This window comes from Micromys minutus (genome assembly GCF_963924665.1).
Source record: "Micromys minutus genome assembly, chromosome: 12".
Lineage (NCBI taxonomy): Eukaryota > Metazoa > Chordata > Mammalia > Rodentia > Muridae > Micromys > Micromys minutus.
Genome location: NC_137981.1, coordinates 39,356,330 through 39,377,058, shown reverse-complemented (window position 1 = coordinate 39,377,058; position 20,729 = coordinate 39,356,330). Strand labels below are relative to the sequence as shown.

At 33.0% G+C, this 20,729-nt stretch overlaps 1 protein-coding gene across 1 annotated transcript in view; it reads right to left on the bottom strand.

The window, feature by feature from the left end:
- CDH19 (cadherin 19) overlaps positions 1 to 20,729 on the bottom strand; it is a gene marked incomplete at its 5' end in the record, with an annotated part of 75,675 nt that overhangs the window by 20,835 nt on the left and 34,111 nt on the right. Inside the window, 3 exons of the mRNA XM_080926226.1 lie at positions 2,966 to 3,087; positions 12,743 to 12,864; positions 20,165 to 20,418. Coding sequence (XP_080782352.1) covers positions 2,966 to 3,087; positions 12,743 to 12,864; positions 20,165 to 20,418 — 498 coding nt within the window. The remainder of the gene's footprint in view (positions 1 to 2,965; positions 3,088 to 12,742; positions 12,865 to 20,164; positions 20,419 to 20,729) is intronic.

The window sequence follows — 20,729 nt, the reverse complement described above, 5'->3', positions numbered from 1 at the left end:
AGTCTACATAATGTTATTTGTGTGATTTCAGAGTTGACTAAGCAATCAGGGGGCATTCTGCTTGCTCTTCCTTAAGGATAACTATTTCCTTGCACTCTGCATTCCTTTGTAGGCTGTAGTTCTTTTTGCCTGGTCAAGTCCTTATAGATTCTCCTTAGTCCATGTCAGCATCCCTATTGTTGTCCTTGTCAGCACAAGCTTTGGCATTTATGTTGGTGACACTTACAGAGATTGATGAAACTAAGTGTCCCCCACCAGAAAATGTTCTCATTATTTGTCTTCTTTATAGTTCTTCCTTTGAGTAAAATAATCTTAAAATATAAATGTATATATTCACTGTGTAATAGGATTATGCATGTGCCATGGCACACTTCTGAAGTTAAATATTTATGCATGTATATTTATACACATATATACTCATATTTCATGTGTTTGTGATATAACTTGAATTATAGGTTTATTAACCAGCTTTACCTGCTGCAATGAATAACCAGTGCCATATATTTTCATTCTTATACAGTATTCTTTATAAACAAAAGATACCATATATTTCTATAGCATATTTTGGTAGCCATAAATATTAAAAATTTTAAAATATGCATTGTTAAATTAAGTAGGGAAATTACTACTTTCCCCTAACCTATGAAAAAATTATTAGAAGAAAACTTTTACTTTTTCTTCTACCTAATACTTTATTTGGTTTCTAGGATATCACACTCTCTGCTTCCCTAGGATTCTTATATTTTTTATGGCCTGTCAATTTCTAGACAATGCAATCTTTCAAACTTATAATGTCTACCACTGACCTTTCCCTTTAACTCCATATTGAAGTCTATGGTATCAATACAATTTATAATTGCACAACAATTTAAAATTTAATAACTGAAATTTTCATTTCTTGACCTTGGTTCTCTCATGTATTTCTTAAACGAGGCAGAACATATTTCTTCTTTCTACCTGCACTGGATAAGCCCTTTGAATTAATTCATAATTCATGCCTTCTTGCTGTACTATGAGTACAATGTCTTATCAAAATCTCTGCTCTCAAATTGTTTAAAGGATCCCTACTGCTTCCAACACCTACTTCAATATCTTTCTATAGTAACATCTCTTCTGCCCATGCCTAGTATGCTGATAGGCAGAGTGTGTGACTTGCTCTAGACCTGTTCTTTGGCACATCAACACTTAAGTGCAGGTCCAGACAACAATAGCAAACACTTCTATTACATTGTTTAAACTCTCTATTGATTTCAGAGCTTATTCTAAGAAGAAGAAATGGTTGGTATCAACCTAGAAAAGTACCATAACTTGGACTCTGCTATATTTCTGGGATCTACTACAGATTCTATTAGGTGTTCGTACTAACACACACACAGGACTAGTCTTGTTTTATAACATTCCATTCACTCTATCCACTGTGAATGTCAGTCCAAAACCACTTAGTCTCCCAGTCCCCTGGAAAACACTGGTGTTCAGTACTCTCTCTTTCTACTTCAGGGCTTCATGAAAATAATCTCAACCTAATGGAACTTTCTCAAAAAATATTATTCCCAACCTGGTTTATCCCGCTGTCTACTTTTTAGTAACTAATGCCCCCAAATACTTACTGCTTTGAAAATATTGTGTGGTGTACTTAATATTTTACTGGTTGTGCTGCTAGGGTAATATTAGGAAGACTTCTTGATTCAATATTCATAAAGTATAAGTGTTTACTGTCAGCAGAATGATGATTTATAATTAAATGATATAATCATAGAAATTCATAATTGTATTAAACTTTAAACAAGAGATCAGTAAATATGTTTCTCTGCTTTGTATTTTTTGCTCCCTGTCAAACATAAAAATTCTTTTCCTTGGCTGTAATTATTTCTATATGATTTTTTGTTTATCTAACTGGTATCTATCAATTAGCTGACAACATCTAGGGCAGAACTTCTAATTAGCTAATTGTCTCTTACTACATCTTGACATTGCTGCTCAGGAGTCAGTAATGTTTAGAATTCCATCTTCTGTTTTTTCAGTTAAAATGATATATCACATGCAACATTAATTCAAAATTTAATCTGCCAATCACCTCACCCTCTGATCTTTTGCAAACAGTCATTAGATTTAGATTTTAATTGCTAAGATCCTTCTAAAATATTTATAATTTAGAAATGTGCCATTCCACTATATCCACCTCTATTCCTGTATATGTATCACACATCTTCAGTTGTGTGGTCTCTAAAGAGATGACATTCTGGAAGGGAAGGCCACATAATGTGTGTCCCTGTGTTTTTTATATATTATGAATGAAAACATTTCTGCTGTGTCAGACTATTCCCTGTAGTTTTTGATATTGAAATATACATACTTATTATATGCATCTTATATTTAATCATATAGAATATACTTACATATTATATATGATTATATATTATGTTATATATCATGTATATCATACATTATAACAAATACATGTATATATATTATCTACATTTTTAATATACTACTAATTGAATATCTTTATTTTTATAAACAGGTTGCCCCTGGCATTCATATACTGGTATATTTTATTATTTATATATTAGAACCATTAAATATCATATTTTAGGTTAGTAGAATGAAACCTTAGTGACTTGGAGATACAAAAATCTGTGGAAAGATAGGTTTTTTCATTAATTATTTCTGCCTCTTTCTATAATGCTTTGCTCATAACAAAGACTTAAGTTTTAATGAAGTAAAATATCATGGCAGAGTTACATGAATATAATGTTCTTTAAAACATCAATGTGTAAAATATATATAATAAAATTATCATTAGAATATGTACATATATAATATATGGTTTATAACCAAAATTATTTACTTTAATATATAATATGTTATTGTATGTTGGCATTTGTTATATATTATATTTAGATTACTTAAAATATGAAATGCTTTGTTGCTCAGATTTTGGTGATCTATTGTGATTTCATCTTACCTCACCAGATTTTTCATTTTCACAAACATAAGTCTCATAGTATCTTGAGAACTCGGGAGCATTATCGTTAATATTAAAAACCTGCACATAAACACGAGCTGAAGAGATCTGTTGTACATTGTCTGAAATTTAAAGATAGAGAATGCAATTAATTACATGTTTATTAAAAGACACACAATAAATTGAATTGGAGGCTTGTTGTATACTGATATTTGTACTTGAGGAAAATTAAGGATGGGGTGTATATGATCTACATATTTACAAGTGCCAGAAACAGAATCTATGTTCAGTTCAAGTCCCATTTATTTTGGCGGTCTATGTTCTAGGGTTTCAACCCATAATGAGGGTAAAATGGGTAAATGATTGTTATATGGACACCATATCAACATTATTAACTACTGGAAGTATTTCTATGAGCCCAGTGCATTGCACTGGGACAGGAATTTGTTATTTGCCACTGTTTCTAACTTTTACACTTGTGCTGGGAAAACACTTAATTTGCAAACTACCCAAGGTCCTAGCACAACTGAAATCTTTTATAAGGTCATAGCACATCATATTATGGAACACTAAAATTAGACAATAACTTGCAAAGTGTAAATAAATAAACAATACATAATTAACAAAAATGTAAATAATTAAATATAAAATAAATCTTTAAAATTATAAATAAAAATATTAAATAATATCTTTAAAGATCCCTTTGTGTTTCAAAATAAACTGTTACTTTTATTTTTTTAATAAATTGAGGGAAAAGGAGTTAAGGATGAATTTGTATAACAAGTGCAGTTTAGCCAGGAATTCAAACAGGACTACAACACTGAGGTTGGAGCTCATACATAGGCAATGGAGGAGTGATGGCTATTGCCTTGCTCTTCATTGGTTGTGAAATCTGCTTTCATGTGTCACAGAGAAATACCAGCCCAGAGGTGTCACCACCTCTGGTTATCTGAGCCTTCCCATATTAATTAATTAATTAATTAATAAACTGTTCCACAAACTTGTTCACAGGACAATTTGCTTGGGCATTTTCTGAATTGAGTTCTCTTTTTTCTTGACACAAGCTTGTGTCAAATTGAAACATCACTGGCCAGCATATGTGGTGAGCATTTATGCCTAAGCCATCTTCATAACTTCTGGCTTTATTTTTTTTCTCCTTATTGTTTTTGACAATGTGAGATCTTATCAACATGAATTTATGGGGCTGATGGTAAAATAGCCTATATATGTTTTGGTGTAGTTCTGGAGCCAGCAATGAAAGGGATATTCAGATAAAGATAAAGAAGAAAGAATAAAGCATTTTAAAGTACAAAAAAGGGGAAGTCAGTAAGGGTCATGACTGGGGTTTTGTAGATAAACTGTTATAAGCCTAAATGAGAAAGGGTGTTTGAACTTCTCTGAGATACATGTTATAAGCCATATAAGTCATATAATATAACAGCAAGCAAAGGGCAGGGTCTGCATGAACAAGCAACATGGGGATACTCAGGCCAACTGTACCCATGATAAAGAAGCCACACAACTGTGTCCCAGTCTATGGTCACTATGTCAACATTCCAGAAATGAGACCTTGAATAAAGCCCTTCTTTCTATGTTGCCTGTTTCATGTTTGAGAAGGAAAAATGTGTGCTGTTTTTATCATTAAAAATGACATAAAGATATTCAGAAAACACAGGTTAATAAATCAGATCCTGAAATGCTCTGATGATCTATTCCTCCTGCCTTAGCTTCTTCATCATCAAGAACTGCATGACTGGATGATGCCTTGTGGAAAGAGGACAGATCTTAGTTAACAAAAAAAGTGCACTCCCACCATATGACTACAGTGTACTCTTTGGGCATTGCTAAGTATATATTGGAATTTTCTGTATTGACACTTGAGGTTTATGGTATACTCAGTTTGTGTGACTCTGTAAAGTAAAAATATACTATATATTTGTAAAAGTAAATACAAATACATGCTGAAAGCCTTAATTTTCTTGTTAAACATACAGTATAACTTATTTTTCTCTTAAATAATATGCATGTTTATCTTTGGACTTCAAAATACAAGTATTTTACTAACATTTCACACACAAATCCACATACACATATGCACCATAATGAAAAATAAAAGTCGAGAATTACCAGAGCCATTATATATTTTCATGCACGCTTTTCACCAGTCTCTGGTATTATACTTAAGATTGATGTCACTTAAAATACACCACTAGTATTTTAGCATTGATCTAGGTAAATATCAAAAGGCTCCTACCCAGAATTCTTTTGAGATTTTACCTTGCTTTTACATAAAAGTATATAAGTATATGAGACACTCATGCTTTGTACTTTCCATTTCTGAGCACTTGCTTTTAGAGACCTGAGCTGCCACACAGAAACAGGGCATGGGTAGTCAGAAGTCTAGACCAGGCATTCTCTATAACATTGGTGAGTGTGACTGACAACTATATACAGAGCTGGATAGATCACTGAGAGTCCTATGGAAAAAGCACTTTTGTAATGTGTCTGGAGATGGTCAGGTTTCCATATTTGCTTAATATTAAAACACATGAATTTAATCAATTCACTTTGACAGTGTTGACAGTTCTTGCCCTGTCCTATTGTACCTAGCTTCAGTCAAGTAACTGCATAAACCTGTAAGACCCTCCTGTCCAGGAACTAGGTAACTTCCTCAAATGCTTGGAATTTTAGTTCTAGGACATAGCAAAGCTTCCTGGGAAAGGATTTCAGCCTAAAGGTTTGTCCTTATAAACCCATGCAACACATGGGAGAACCATTCCAGCTTAAGAATTCCAGAAAATTATCCTGAACAAAGTTTATCAATATTTAACAAATAAATTTGCTTTAAATTTAGCCCCAAATGCAAGGATCTTATGGTTCTGGTTTTGTTGCTTTATTGTTGTTGTTTGTGGGCTTTTTCTTCAAAGGACAGGATTAACAACTACTTAACATCTTCCTAATGCAAAGATCTATGGTTATTGAGGAACTATAGACTTTGAATTCTAAATATTTTTCTTAGTTATTGAGACAAAGCCTTAAGGTGGCTAAAAGCTGAAAAGACAAAAGTACCTCACATATTTTCTGTGTTTCATTTATTTATTTAATTATTTTATTCTTTATTAATTTTGAACAAACCAAATACCAAAAGAGACTGCACTAAACCAAGAAAAACAAAAAAACAAAAAACAAAACTACCCCAAAAAAGAACAACATAGCAAAGGAAACAAGCCAAACTCTAACAAAACTAAACACACACACACACACACACACACACACACACAAACACACATTATCAAAACTGTGTAGTCCATGTTGGAATATATTGTACAACCACTCTTGAACATAAGATATATGCTTGGAGTGGTTTGTATACCCTGGGCCATTTTATTGGAGAAAATCGATTTTCCTTCCTCTAGCAGGTTTAAGTGACAGATGTTAACCTTTGCTCTAGTGGCTAAGTTTTAATTCATTATTTCATTCATTTATTGATTCATTCATATTCTATATCTTATGAAAGTAAATGTAGAGATCCAAAGCTAGACATTATCCAAAGAATAATGATATACTTCAGCCCTAGGTGAAATGTCTCCATCAAATTTTTCCCCTCAAAGCTCAGGTATCTCCTTAGAAGAAATTTAGTGGGTGTAAAACCCATGAGGAATGGATGACACTAAGAATCCAAAAATCTCTAAATCAAAATGAAAAAGCTTATGTGAACTCACACATACTGCAGCATCATCCACAAGCCTGAATATCTCTGTTCCATGTTCTCTGCATACATATTATAACTTTCAGTACAGTGCTTATGGTCATCGAAGTGTGAAAATGAATATGTTTCTGATCATTGTACCTTTTATGTTGAATTTTCATCTCTTGTCTTGTCCTGTTCTATTTGACAGATTTTTCTTTACTTTATATTTTTTTATATTAAACAAAACATGCAATCATTTTAATTGTTTTATTTATACAAAGTGCTACCAGATTTAACAAACCTCCCTAGTAACCCAACTTTATGTTTCTTTTATCCATTTCAAAAATATAAAATCAAAACCCAAATCAAACAAACAGCACATGCATATGTCAAAAAATATTAAAATATCTCCCCCAAATGCATATATAAAATGAAGTTTGTTTTGTGTTGTGTAGGGGTAGCTCTGGTGCTAAGGTCCTATTACCCAATTGGTTCTTGATATTTTAGTAAAGAAGCCAAGGGCCAATTACTAGGTGGAAGGAATAGACAGAACTTCCTGGTTCCTACAGGTGAGAAACAGATGCAGGTGAAAGATAGAGGGAAAGTTCACCTTGCTTCAGAGAGGGAAAAAATAATCAGTCATCTGAAATCTCAGGTGGAGTAGCTCCAGGCCACTTTTACAGGTGGGCAGTTATGCATGTTGAACTGGGATTGAAGGTAACCTGAACAACTAAATATGAGGGCAGGTAGAGAGGTGTGGAGCTAAGAATATTGTTAATAGCATGATTCTCTATGTGAGAGACAATTAGTACCCTACAATTGTGCCAAAAAGGTAAGTTGAAGTTAAACAAGGTGTTTCTGTTGTTTATATCCATGGACTCGAGAAGCTGGGAGGGGGGCCTAGATGCACAGCCGGTTCCCAGAGATTAGGTCAGGTAGCAAAAGCTGCAAGCAACAGTGTTGGTTAACTATTCTGGGGCATGGTGCCTGGACATGAGTATGGCTGATATAAACATGGCAGCACATTATGATCTTTTAAAAATGTCTTTCCTGTAGCCATCAATTTCTAATAGCTTCTTTGTTATTTATATGAATTTATATATGCCTCTCCTTCCTAATGTTGAGGCTTTGTTTTGTTTGAACCTATGCAGGAACTATTCCATCTGTTATAGTTTCTGTGAGTACATATTTGCATAAGTCCTGTTGTACCTGGAAGATATGGTCTATTTTGGAATCATCACCACTTTTGGCTCTTACAATCTTTTACTGCCTTTCACAGACAATATTCCTGAGAAATTAAGGAGATTGATAGCGGCATCTCTCTTAATACTAAGTGTTCCATCCTCTCTAATTATACATTTGTTCAGTTATAGGTCTCTGGGTCAAATACCATCCATTGAAACAAGCTAACATTGAAGAGCTGTTTTCAATGCCTCAATGTAACTCTGTGCTATAGGAGTTTCCTACATTTATACATATATGAAACAATTAATTGGAGTCACAAATTATGATGGATAGTTTCGAGTTTTAATTTGAATAAGTTTGATAGTTTAAGGTTTATGTCTAAGCATTGTGGTACACATGACTTTCTGCCCAGCATTCAGGATACAGTGATACAGGAATCTCTGAGTTCAATGTCAATCTGATAGAACAAGTTCCAGGACAGCCAAATTTAGACAGTAAAGAGTTTAAAAACAGAAAGCTAGTGATAATGTAATAGAAAAAGGGTTGGGGTATGTTTAGGCTCCAGTTAGCATCAGAACTTAGCTTCAGCCATGTGGCTCTGATTTAGAGTCAAGAGTAGAAGTGTCGACTAAAATAATTGATACAGGTTATCTGGAGCTAAGAAATTAGTGGTGGTTAAAAAGAGAATAGCATCACTGTAGTGAAATAATTTGGGAAGTCTTTTCTGAAAGCACAAAGAAGCTGTGTTCTAAGATAGTCCAAGTTGTTCTTCATGCTGTAGGTCAACTTAATAATAAGAATCACCGAGGTGGTATTCTTTGCAAGGCATAACAGTGTAATGGAGTACAGCTGAGGCTTTGTACTGTGAGAGGTCAAGAAATGCTATTCATACTAGGACAACCTCATTTAGAGTTGATATTCTAGGACTGAAGGAGTCATGTAAGAAATTGAGGCTTGGCTCCATGAAGAAAGTTTATGAGTGGCAACATAGGAATGGGGTCAACCAGAGCCTAGAGTGCTATAGAGTGCAGGGCTAGAGCAGTGAGCCATTCTCTTCTGAAGATCCCAGAAGATCATCTGTACATTCCAGACATTGAAACAGGAAGATGTTTAGTTAAGTTGCCTCAGATCCCCAAGATTTTAGATATGTCACAGTAATGTGATACCTGCCTAGGAAAGCTGCTAATAGTGAGTAGAAAGAGACCAAGAAAACAAAGTTTGGTGCTTTTGGATGCCAGATCTGCCACCAACAGTTAACAAGGATAGCAGTTCCTAAGATAAAATATGAGAAAATATTAAATACCCTTTACAAAATGGTTTGTGAGTCTCAGAAATATGACCACATAACATCAGAATCAGATTAGAATGAACTTCTTCTTTCTGACTTAAAACATTTATTATCACTTATCTTGAAATATACCTATAGTTATAAGATTTGTTATAATTAAAATAAATGCATTCAGTTTATGCTGTTTATTTTTCAAATTTTCACATTTTAATTTTTGAATTTTATTTTTTAACATTTGTTTGTCAAGAATAACATACACTATGTATAATGTCTAAATTAATATAGTTATAATTTGCATAATTTTGGTTCATCTTATCAAGTAAACTATTGATGTATTACATTTTGTGAAAATTGTTTCAAAATTATATACTTAAATTAAATAAAACTTATGATTGCTTGATAGACTGATTTGTTGATACGGTTATTGGAGATAGATTCTAATCCTGTAACCCTTTCAGCTTTGTTCTCACAAGAATTTATTTATGTTGAACTCAAAGGCAAATTTCACTTCTTTACAAAGTTTGACATTGAAAGAATGAAACCATATATTTTATGGATTTTGGTCCTTACTTTTTCTTCAATTCTCTTATGACAATTAAACTGTTTCAAGTGTGTCTATATTTTAAGTTTTATGTATCTTTTTCTCATTAATTATGATATAAAATTAGAGTTTCAACATTAATACATTCTGTTTTAATGCTTTCATAACAATTTAAAAACATTTGTAAGATGAAATGTTGCCATAATCATGTTCTTACAAATTAATTGATATTGTAATCATCTATTGAAATCATACTATATTAAAATAATTTCTCTAATCCTCACATTTTTAATGGCATGAATTAGAAATTCAAGACTGCTTCAGAGTGATGCAAAATAAATCTTTCATGCTTAGGAACTATTACTTTATTCTAAAAATGCTGTACAACAGGAGCAACATTCATCATATATTTAGCCTAGTCACTGAAATTACTTTGCACTTAATTTTAATCATAAAAAAGAAAGTCTATAAAATTTGATTAAGAATATGGCTCATACAATTTACTTTATTTAAAAATATAAGATTAAAATATTTTTATATTATTGGTTAGTAAGGTCTCTGTCTTATGGTTTTATTGCTGTGAACAGATACCATGACCAAGGTAACTCTTATAATGACAACATTTAATTGGGGATGGCTTACAGGTCCAAAGGTTCAGTCCATTATCTTCAAGGTAAGAACATGGCAGCATCTTAGCAGACACGGTGCAGGTGAAGCTGAGAATCCTATTTCTTTATCTAAAGGCACTAATGCAAGACTCACTTCCAGGCATCTAGAGTGAAGGTCTTAAGCCCATACCCACAGTGACCCATCTTCTCCAACAAGGCCACATCTCTTAATAGTGCCACTCCCTGACAGAAGCATATACAAACCATCACAGTCTCTTATTAATGAAGTAGAATTAAGACAATATGGTTTGAGATTGGGATTGAATATAACTGTGATTCACCCTTCTCTTTGTCTTTTAAAGAATGTAGCATAGATTTAAGAGGCTAAAAGTTTAACTTCTGTAACATAATACAACTTTAACAATAATTATGTCAGTTTCAACTATCTTTCAGAGCTGTCAGTCACTATGTAAGTCTCCAGGTTAAAACATCAGAAAATTAGCAAAACTTGATATTTTCAGCCTCACCAACACTAAAAGACATCTTGGAAGGAGGTCAAAGTAACACATGAAAAATACATTGAGTTATGAAAAGGCTATAATTTTATCTTATTTTATTTTTGTGTCTTTGTTTTCTTTATGTAAGTTTGCATACTATTATAATGCCTGTTTTACATAGGCCAAAAGAAGTAATCTGATCCCTTGGATGTAGATTTATAGAAGATGGTAAGCTGCTATGTGGTTGCTGGGATATGAACTTTGGTCACTTGGAAGACCAGCCAGTGATAACAATTCTCTATCCCTATGGCTAAAGTATTTTTTCTTGAGAACTTGAAATGATTCTCATACTTAAATGTCACTCTCATCATTTGACTATGCTTCTACAACATATATAGCATTGTTTATGTCTTCTTACCTATGTTTATGGAATAATATTTAGAGCAAGAATTGATTCAGTACTATTGAATGAATAGTGTATCTGTATGTACACACATGAGAACACATGCATTTAAATTTTGTAGAGTTCGTAAAGTCATTTTCTTGAAGTTATTGCTCAGTGGGGTAGTGTTGGTAATTGTTAGGAGATGAAGGCTTGACTGACTGCTCATGCTGTGCACATAAAGGAGTATTATACTATAGCCTATGATAAGGATATATAAAATATTATTATAAGATGGCAATGTATAAGATTATTCTTTCTAACAAAGCTACATAAATAAAAAAATGTTGAAACTAATCATTTGAGTAGGTGGTTGCTTTCTCAAAAATTAAAGATATGTGTTAATATTTTGATTCTCTTTTATAATGCTAAAATTTATGTTTCTCTGCAAGTTCTAAAATTAAAAAAGGAAAGCAATCAAGAAGTTAATTTACTAGAGATTTTCTGAGATTGTTAATATTCCTTAGATTAAAAACATGATCTAATCTAGCATTATTTTAACCAAACATGATTTTATTATTCTTAATTTATTTTAAACTTATCACAATAAGAGTATTTGAGTCTACAATACTAGCAGTAGTCCCAGCACCATTGATCAAAAGGCAAAGAGTCCTGTCATTAATTCTGATGGTCTGAAATCTATCCCTGAAACTAAAAGAGTAAAAAGAGAAAAGCAATTTTTTCAAAACATCCTATGATTTCAGATATACACCAATGTATACATGTGTATGAGCACACATGCACTTATATACGTATGACATGTAAGCAAAAAATAAATAAAATACACTGTCTAAAGATTATAAAAGTTGTCTCCAATCACTTATTTTGTAATGTACCTAGTGTAAGAGGGTAAAGTATTTATTTTATTTTCCTTATATATGGCAAAAGTTTGAAGTAACTTATTACAGAAGTTTTGACATATTACAAGCTTTAGTACCTGAAAGGTTTTATATATATATATATATATAATTCTTTTTATTTTTAATTTCAATTTCTTTCTACAAATGAACTGACTTACATTTTACTGTACCTTTATAGAATGTCATGATAATTCAGTCCCAGAAACCCAGAATGGATAAGAGCTCCAGTGCCTAGTATAAGCATCATTATGGCAGTAACATTATAACTGTCTTTTCAAAAGTATATGATTTTTAAGTGTACATAATTTTCATCACACAAGCTATTTAAGAATAAACATGAGGATTATATGCTAAAATCTGTGAAACATTCATGAAAAACACATAATGACACATTGCACTATAATAGAAATATTTGATATTTAAAGATTATCATTTTTATTATACTGTGTTTTATTGAATCTTTATTTTTATTAAGCCCACATTGTTAAGTAAGAGAAACTCAAACTTTAACAGTAAGGTTATAGCAAGCTTTAAATACAGTGAGGAGATAGTAGCTTATAATAAGATAACCCACATATAAATAGTTACATATAAATATTTAATTTTATTTCTACAGCACATAAACACATGTCAGTTGACTCTGCAACTGGTTAATGAGGACTTACACATTTCAGTAGCTGTGATACTCAAGTTGTACCAAGCACTGACCTCTCTGTCAAGTATGTTAGTGGTAATTATTGTTCCATTGCCATTGATATCAAACATTTTGCTTCCAGTGAGAGAATATCTGCACCAAAAGGAAAAGAGATTATGTCCAAATTGTAATATTTTTATAGCAATGCTATAGGGCATTTGCACATTCAAAGCCGAAAGAGAAAATTTTAACTACACTTTTCACATAGAGAAGGTAATACTGAATAATTCAAATAAACTACACTCACATATTTAAGATTATGCTTAGAATAATTGTTTAAAAACAGGCATAAAATAACAACTAATAAAAAAAGAGACCCCAAATTTAATAGAGATCAGGTAAATCATATGGGAAGAAGATTTTGAAGACACAAGGAAAGGGACAAATGTTGTAGTTATAATTTCCAAAACTAATATAACTAGTTATTGAAAACACAAAAATGAAAAGATTTTGAATTTACAGAGATGATATAAATACAGGTTGATGGCTCTCCTACCTATACCATGAGAAAATTTTAATGAGTGAATGACTTGGTCAAAGGAATTGCAAGAGGCACATTTCATATAAAGCAGAGAACTAGGTCAAGAATGAAATGTGTGAATGTCAACTTGTTACTGTTTCTGTTGAAAATGTAAGTTCTTTCCTCAGTCATCTTCTCCTATCAGTCTCTATTTTATACCATGGGCATTATTTTAATGAACAAGTTCTATATACCACATATAAAATATACTTCAAATATACTTACAATATTTATAAAAAATCATTACATTACATACTGTTGGAACATTGTCCTAACAACAATGCACTGTAAAAATATAGTAAGCGAGACTCCCAATTATGTTTGAGGGCCTTTTACCTCAGATGCATTTTCCACTTTGGATTATTCTTGAATTCTGTGCTTTCAACATCAAACATTTAATTTTAACTAATAAGACATATTTATTCTGGTTTGATGTCAAATAATAGCTAAAGAACCAATTTTATTGAAAGGATATGGTGGGTGCCTCCTTCAGTGTACCACAAATGTGGATATGGCCTTCAACCTTACTTTTGGGCTTTTCCAAATATAATCTATAGCGTGTATTGGACAATTTTATTTAAATTGGTCTGGCCTGATAAACATCTGGAAAATGGATGTTCAGTTACTATTTAGTATGAGCTTGCTAACTTTTATCTACATGTTTTTCTGGTTTAGTTAGGTCTTTTTTTTTCTTATTTTTAATATTTCTGTATAAAAGTACACTCAAACTGAAATAAGATTATCTTCAGCATTGAATGGAATCTGCCTCATTCTTGCAGTTACTCAGATAATAAGTGCAGTTTAGCTGGTTTCTTTGTATGAATACATTCTTGAGGAATTTGCACAAACGAATTTGAGATTTACTGTAGTTATGTGACAGGGATGAGAATATTTTATACTTGAGTTGACAATTTTCTAAAAATGTTATCTTAATTTGAAGTTTCATGTTCAAAGAAATTTAAAATATGAATTAAATAGGATGATACTTTAGCCTAGAGTTTTAGATTCATTCAATGTTAAGTACTTTGACACATTTTACTTAAGTATCTACAAGTGGGTGCATTTTTTGATTAAACAGATTTCCTACAGAATTAAATGGTACTTAAATGGCTGCTACTTTGTACTTCACATCTAATCCTCTTCCAAATAAATCCCATTAGAAGCTTACAAGAAAATGATTTTTTTTTTCATTGCTAACTATTTGCTAAAATTTAAGAAGAATAGTTAAGGCCAAATAAATTGATCCACGTTGCCCTGAGAAATTAGACTAGGAAAAAACAAAACACAAATCAACAGAGACTTAGTGATTATGTAGGGCTAATTAATTGGTTATTGTAGGTTCTTCTCAAAGATTCATGATTTCACAAGAACTGAGTATTTGCATAGCTTTCTAGAGTAAGATAGAATTTTCCTCTTGTTGATTTTAAGTACAATTAGAGAGCAGTTGGTTATTACAAAAATATGGGCCCTACTACTGAACCCTGAGTGGTATCCTGACAAGCTTGTTGTTGCAGTAACCACAGATATGGGTAGTTTTGAACCTTCATTAAGGAAACTTCTCTTGCAAAACACATTGACATTTATAGAAAATCACAACCAATTAAATTCAGAGTTGTGGAATGCATGTTGCTAGAAAACGGTCCCACATCTGTTGCTAATGGCATATTACTTAATATGGGGCAAATAGATTGTAGTAGTAAGAGCATCAGGCAGCTTTTTGTAATATTTGGTTTTCTAGTAATGTCAGATGCACAACCATGAAATGTCATCACATGACTGCCTACACATGAGATGAAAGAGTAAAAATCAATGCCAAGGCAATGGGGTGGAGAGGGTGATCAGGATGGAATGCACCTTTGTGAAGGCAAATGGAGAAGGAGGGGGATGGGAACTGGGAAGGGTAAAGGGATAACATCTCAAATGTAAATACAGAGACTCTAATAAAAAAACACACACACGCACACAAAGGAAATGACATCTTTCACAATATTCATAAATATTAAAGAACATCTTGATGTGACTCTAAATAAGCAAGTGAAAGATCTGTATGAGAATAATTTCAAGTCTCTTAAGAAAGATATTGAAGAAGATCTCAGAAGATGGAAAGGTCTCATATACTCATAGATTGGAAGGATCAATACAGTAATAATGACCATCTTTCCAACAGCAATCTACAGATTCAGTGCAATCCCCATCAATATTCTAAGTCTAATCCTTATAGAGTTAAATAGAGAAATTTGTAAAATAATTTGGAACAACAACAATGACAACAGGACAGCATAAACTATTCTCAACTTTAAAAGTAATTCCTGGGAAATTCTCATTCCCAACCTAAAGCTGTATTACAGAGCAATAGTGATTCAACATTTATGATTTTGGTACAGAGACAGTCAGGTAGATGAATGGAAGAGAACTGAAGATCCAGAAATCAATCCACACACCTATGATCACTTGATCTCTGACAAAGAAACTAAAAACATTCAATGGAACAAAGACAGACACTTCAACAAATGGTGCTGGTTCAACTGGCAGTCAGCATGCAGAAGAATGCTAATTAATCCCTTCTTATCTCCTTATACAAAGCTCAAGTGCAAGTGGATCAAAGACATTCAAATAAAATCAGGTACACTGAAACCAACAGAACAGAAAGTGGGGAAGAACTTGGAATAGGTACAGGGGAAATTTTCCTGAACAGAACAACGATGGCTTATGCTCTAAGATCAAGTAGTGGCAAATGGGACCTCATGAAATTACATAGCTTCTGTAAGTCAAAGAACACTGTCAAAAAGATAAAATGGCAATCAACAGATTGAGAAAATATCTTTACCAATCCTACATCTGATAGAGCACTAGTATCCAGTATATACAAAGAACTCAAGAAGCAAGACTCTAGGGAAACAAATAATTCTATTATAAAAGGGGGTACACACATAATATGCAGTTACTGATAATTGGATACTAGCCCCAGAAAGCTCTGAATACTGAAGAAAGAACTCTCAGATCACATGAAGCTCAAAAAGAAGGAGGCTGAAAATGTGGAAGCCTCAGTCCTTCTTAGAAAAAAAAAATGTATAGCACCCTCTCAGAGTGTGGTACATGTAGACCTGAAATTAATAATTCAAGAGCTAAGAATGCAGCCTTGTGGCAATCCTTGGTATTAAAAAAACATTATGTTTCATCATTACACACCAAGAAAACTTTGACTACTTCCATATTACATTTTATTTTATATGTACTTTATGCTCATTGTAACTAGCAAGTTTTCACTGCATACTATCAAACTTTAAAAAAAACCAAGTAGTGACAAAAATATATTCATATAGTTTTAAGCAAAAAAATGGTTTTTAAATCTGTATATTTATTTTTTTTAAATAAAGTTGTTTAATTTTTTTAAAGGAGTTACAAAGCTAAACAAAGAATTCTCAACTGGAGAACATAGAATGGCTGAGATGCAACAACAACAATAAAAAAAATTGCTCAACATCCCTAGTCATCAGGGAAATGCAAATCAAAACAACCCTAAGATTTTACCTCACACCAGTCAGAATGTCTAAGATCAAAAACTGGTGACAGCAGATGCTGGTGAGGATATGGAAAAAGAGGAACACTCCTCCACTGTTGGTGGGATAGCAAGCTGGTACATCCACTATGGAAATTATTCTGGCAGTTCCTTAGAATATTGGACATAGTACTACCTGAGAATCCAGCTATACTATTGCTGGGCATATGCAGAAAAGAAGCTACAATATCTAACAAGTACACCTGTTCTACCAAGTTAATAGCAGCCTTATTTATAATAGCCAGAAGCTGGAAAGGAACCAGACTCCTTCATCAGAGGAAAAGATACAGAAATTGTGGTACATTTACACAATTGAGTACTACACGGCTATTAAAAAAATGGCTTCATGAAATTCCTAGGCAAATTGATGAAACTTGAAGCTATCATCCTCAGTGAGGTAACCCAGTCACAAAAGAATTCTCATGGTATGTACTCACTGATAAGCAGATACTAGCCCAAAGATCTCAGAATACCTGAGGAACAATTCACAGAAATTATGAAAGTCAAAGAGAAGGAGGGGCAGAAAATGGATGCCTTGGTCTTTCTTAGAAGGGAGAATACTCATGAAAAGTAATAGTGGAACAAATAGAGGAGAGCGATTGGTTAAAAGAACAGCCAAAGACTGCCACACCTGGGAATCCCTCCCATATGCAGCCACTTTACCACCATTGATGATTCCAAGTAATCCTTACTGGCTGGGATCTGATATGGATGCATCCTTAGAGGCTGGACCAGAGCCATACTGATACAGAGGAGGATGCTCGCAACTAACCATGGAGACTGAACATGGGGACCCCAATTAAGGAGGTAGAGAAAGGTCTGAAGGAGCTTGAAAGGATCATCAAACCCATGAGAAAAATAAAATTATTAACTAACCAAACCCACCGCAGCTCCCAGCGACTAAAAGACCACCCAAAGTGTTCAAATTGAGAGATCCATGGCTCCAGGTGCATATGAAGCAGATGATATCATTCTCTGGAATCAATGAGAGAAGAGGACTTTGGTACAGTGAAGGCTCATTTTCCCAGTGAGTGGAAGGCCAAGGCACTGAAGTACTTGGGAGGTAGGGAGAGGGAACACCTTCATTGAGCAATGTGAGGAGAAGGGGGGATGGGATTGGTAAAAAAGCAGAAACATCTGAAATGTAATTACAGAGAATATCCAATCCAAAAAAAAAAAAAAAAGAAAAAAGAAAAAAAGAAAATTCTTCTTTGAAGTTTTTATGACTATATATATATATATATATATATATATATATATATATAGAGAGAGAGAGAGAGAGAGAGAGAGAGAGAGAGAAAGAGAGAGAGAGAGAGAGAGAGAGAGAGAGAGAGAGAGAGAGAGAGAGAGTTATTGAAGTTTTTATGAGGATATATATATATATATATATATATATATATATATATATATCCACACGTACTGTCTTCTCAGGACAATTTCATGTAGTTCTGTAAGTGCAATGATCTTTGGTTTATCCCTTGGGACAAGGTCTTGATAATCACATGTTATTATGTAAATCATGAAATTATATGTGTTTAGAATGTAGAGACCCTAGCCTGGATTTCTCATACTAGGTTTTTTTGGACTTGTGGAAAAATAAATCCAGACCTGGTCCCAAATAATGGATAATTAGAAATTTTTCATTAAACATGCATTTTAAAAGGCAATATCCTAAGGGAAGAGCTTTTATTTTTTTAAATAAATAATATATCAGTTTATCTTAACACCACACAAGTATTTTTTCTGGGTCTATGCTGTGCCTACAAAGAGCAAAAAAAAATTTCATAACCTAAGTAATATGTTCAAGATTACGTAGTACTTTGGTTATTTGGTGAAAATAATTAGGTAAAATTTTATACTCAATTGGATTGTACTACTGGTTTCTGTAAAACAACTTCAATATTATATCTAAAACTAGGCTTTTTTAATAAAGAGAAAATATTTGTTTTTCGTTTTTTTTCTTTTTTATTAGATACTCTGTATTTACATTTGAGATGTTATCCCTTTACCCCACCCAGCTCCCATCCCCTGTCCTACTCCATTTACCTTCACAATGGTGCACTCCCTTCTGATCCCCCTCTCCACCCCATTGCCTTGGAATTACCCTACATTGGGAAAACTTGCCCTCTCTGAAACAAAGCCACTTCTCACATTGATGCCAGACACTGCTATCTTCAGCTACATTTATTTTTCTATAACACAGAAATTAATTGCACCCATTTTATTAAGTTCCGTTATTCTTTTATTCCTAAAATCTTTTGAAGTTTTAAAACTAATTTCAATTAAATATTATTTCTATAAGTGAAATATAGATTGCTATACTTTGCGGTCTAAAGTGGTATATTCAATATTTTTTATGCCCTCATATGTAGTCCCTAGCTAAAGTAGTATAGGGGACAGCAAGATAGCTCAGGTGATTAAGGCTGCTTTCCCCAAACTAAAAATCTGATTTTAATATTTAAGACCCACATTGTGGAAAAAGAAACAATCCCCAGAAGTTGCTATTTGTGCTCCAAACACATCTTCTGTGAGCAAGCCCACATGTCTATACACACATTTACACATACACGCTCTCTCTCTCTCTCTCTCTCTCTCTCTCTCTCTCTCTCTCTCTCTCTCTCTCTCTCTCTCTCTCTGTCTCTCTCTCCCTCCCTCCCTCTCTCCCTCCCTCCCCCCTCCCTCCCTTCTTCCCTCCCCCCCTCATCCACACACACACACAAACATTAGCATACATTAAGAAATAAAGCACAATAAACTATTTTAAAAGTCAGTGGAAGTGGTACTGAATTAGGTTAAATCAAAAGGGCCATGTGGAAATTTAGGGTTATCATTTTTTATTCCTGAAATCCTGGTATTGTGAAGCTTGGAGAAAAAAGTGCCTGTTTACACCTGCTGGCTGCCAACATAGTACCATGTTGAGTGAAAGAATTTGTCTCATAGGAATAATACAAAGAATGGTAATGCAGGAAAGATACTTCATGTCCTGTGACCTACAGAAAAATAAAATGCACACCCTAGTACACACACTCAAGTGCACACACATGCACACACACACACAAACACACAAATGGGCATTGTGCTGAATTTTAGGTCAGCATTACATATTACATGTTTTTACATTGACCTTTTCAATTTGTTTTGATAAACATTTAGGCAATTTAAACATACTTATTCTTTTGAAACAAATGTTACATACTACATTGACATATATCATTTATAAAAGTCTTATTTTACATTTTCAAGAAATATATTTTTCATTCAAGCTTCTCATTTCTTAATTAGAAAAGTGTTACTGTTCATATCTAAAGACTTGCCTCATAGGAGATTGTCTTCGATCTGGGTCTACAGCAGAAACTGTTCCCACAATTGTTCCATCTGGCTTTCCTTCAGGAATTTCAAATATGTAATATGGTAAGAGGAAAACAGGAGGTTCATCTTCATCTTCTACTTGAACTTTAATGTAAGTTGTGGAGGCATTAGCATGAGCATGTGCAAGCTCTTCATCAACATGGGAGTTTTTAACTTTTGCTCTAATGCCATAGTGGTTCTGATGCTCAAAATCGACTTTCTACAAATAAATACAGTATGTTAAGAAGAAATAACTTCAGTGAAGCCAGGTTTAATTTAAAAGAAAAACATTAACCTATTCATGTTTCAATTCTTTTAATCTAGGTTTGATTTTAATATATACAAATATTATCTTCTAGACCCATTACTCAAGAATCAAAACCAGAATTTACTTACACCTCTACTATAGGCTTATTTGAAATAGCTATAATTTACTTCAGAAATAAACTTATTTAAAAACAAATTCATGTTCAAAATATTATAGAAAATTGAAAGTTTATGTATTATCAGTGAAGGTATTTTTTTCAAATT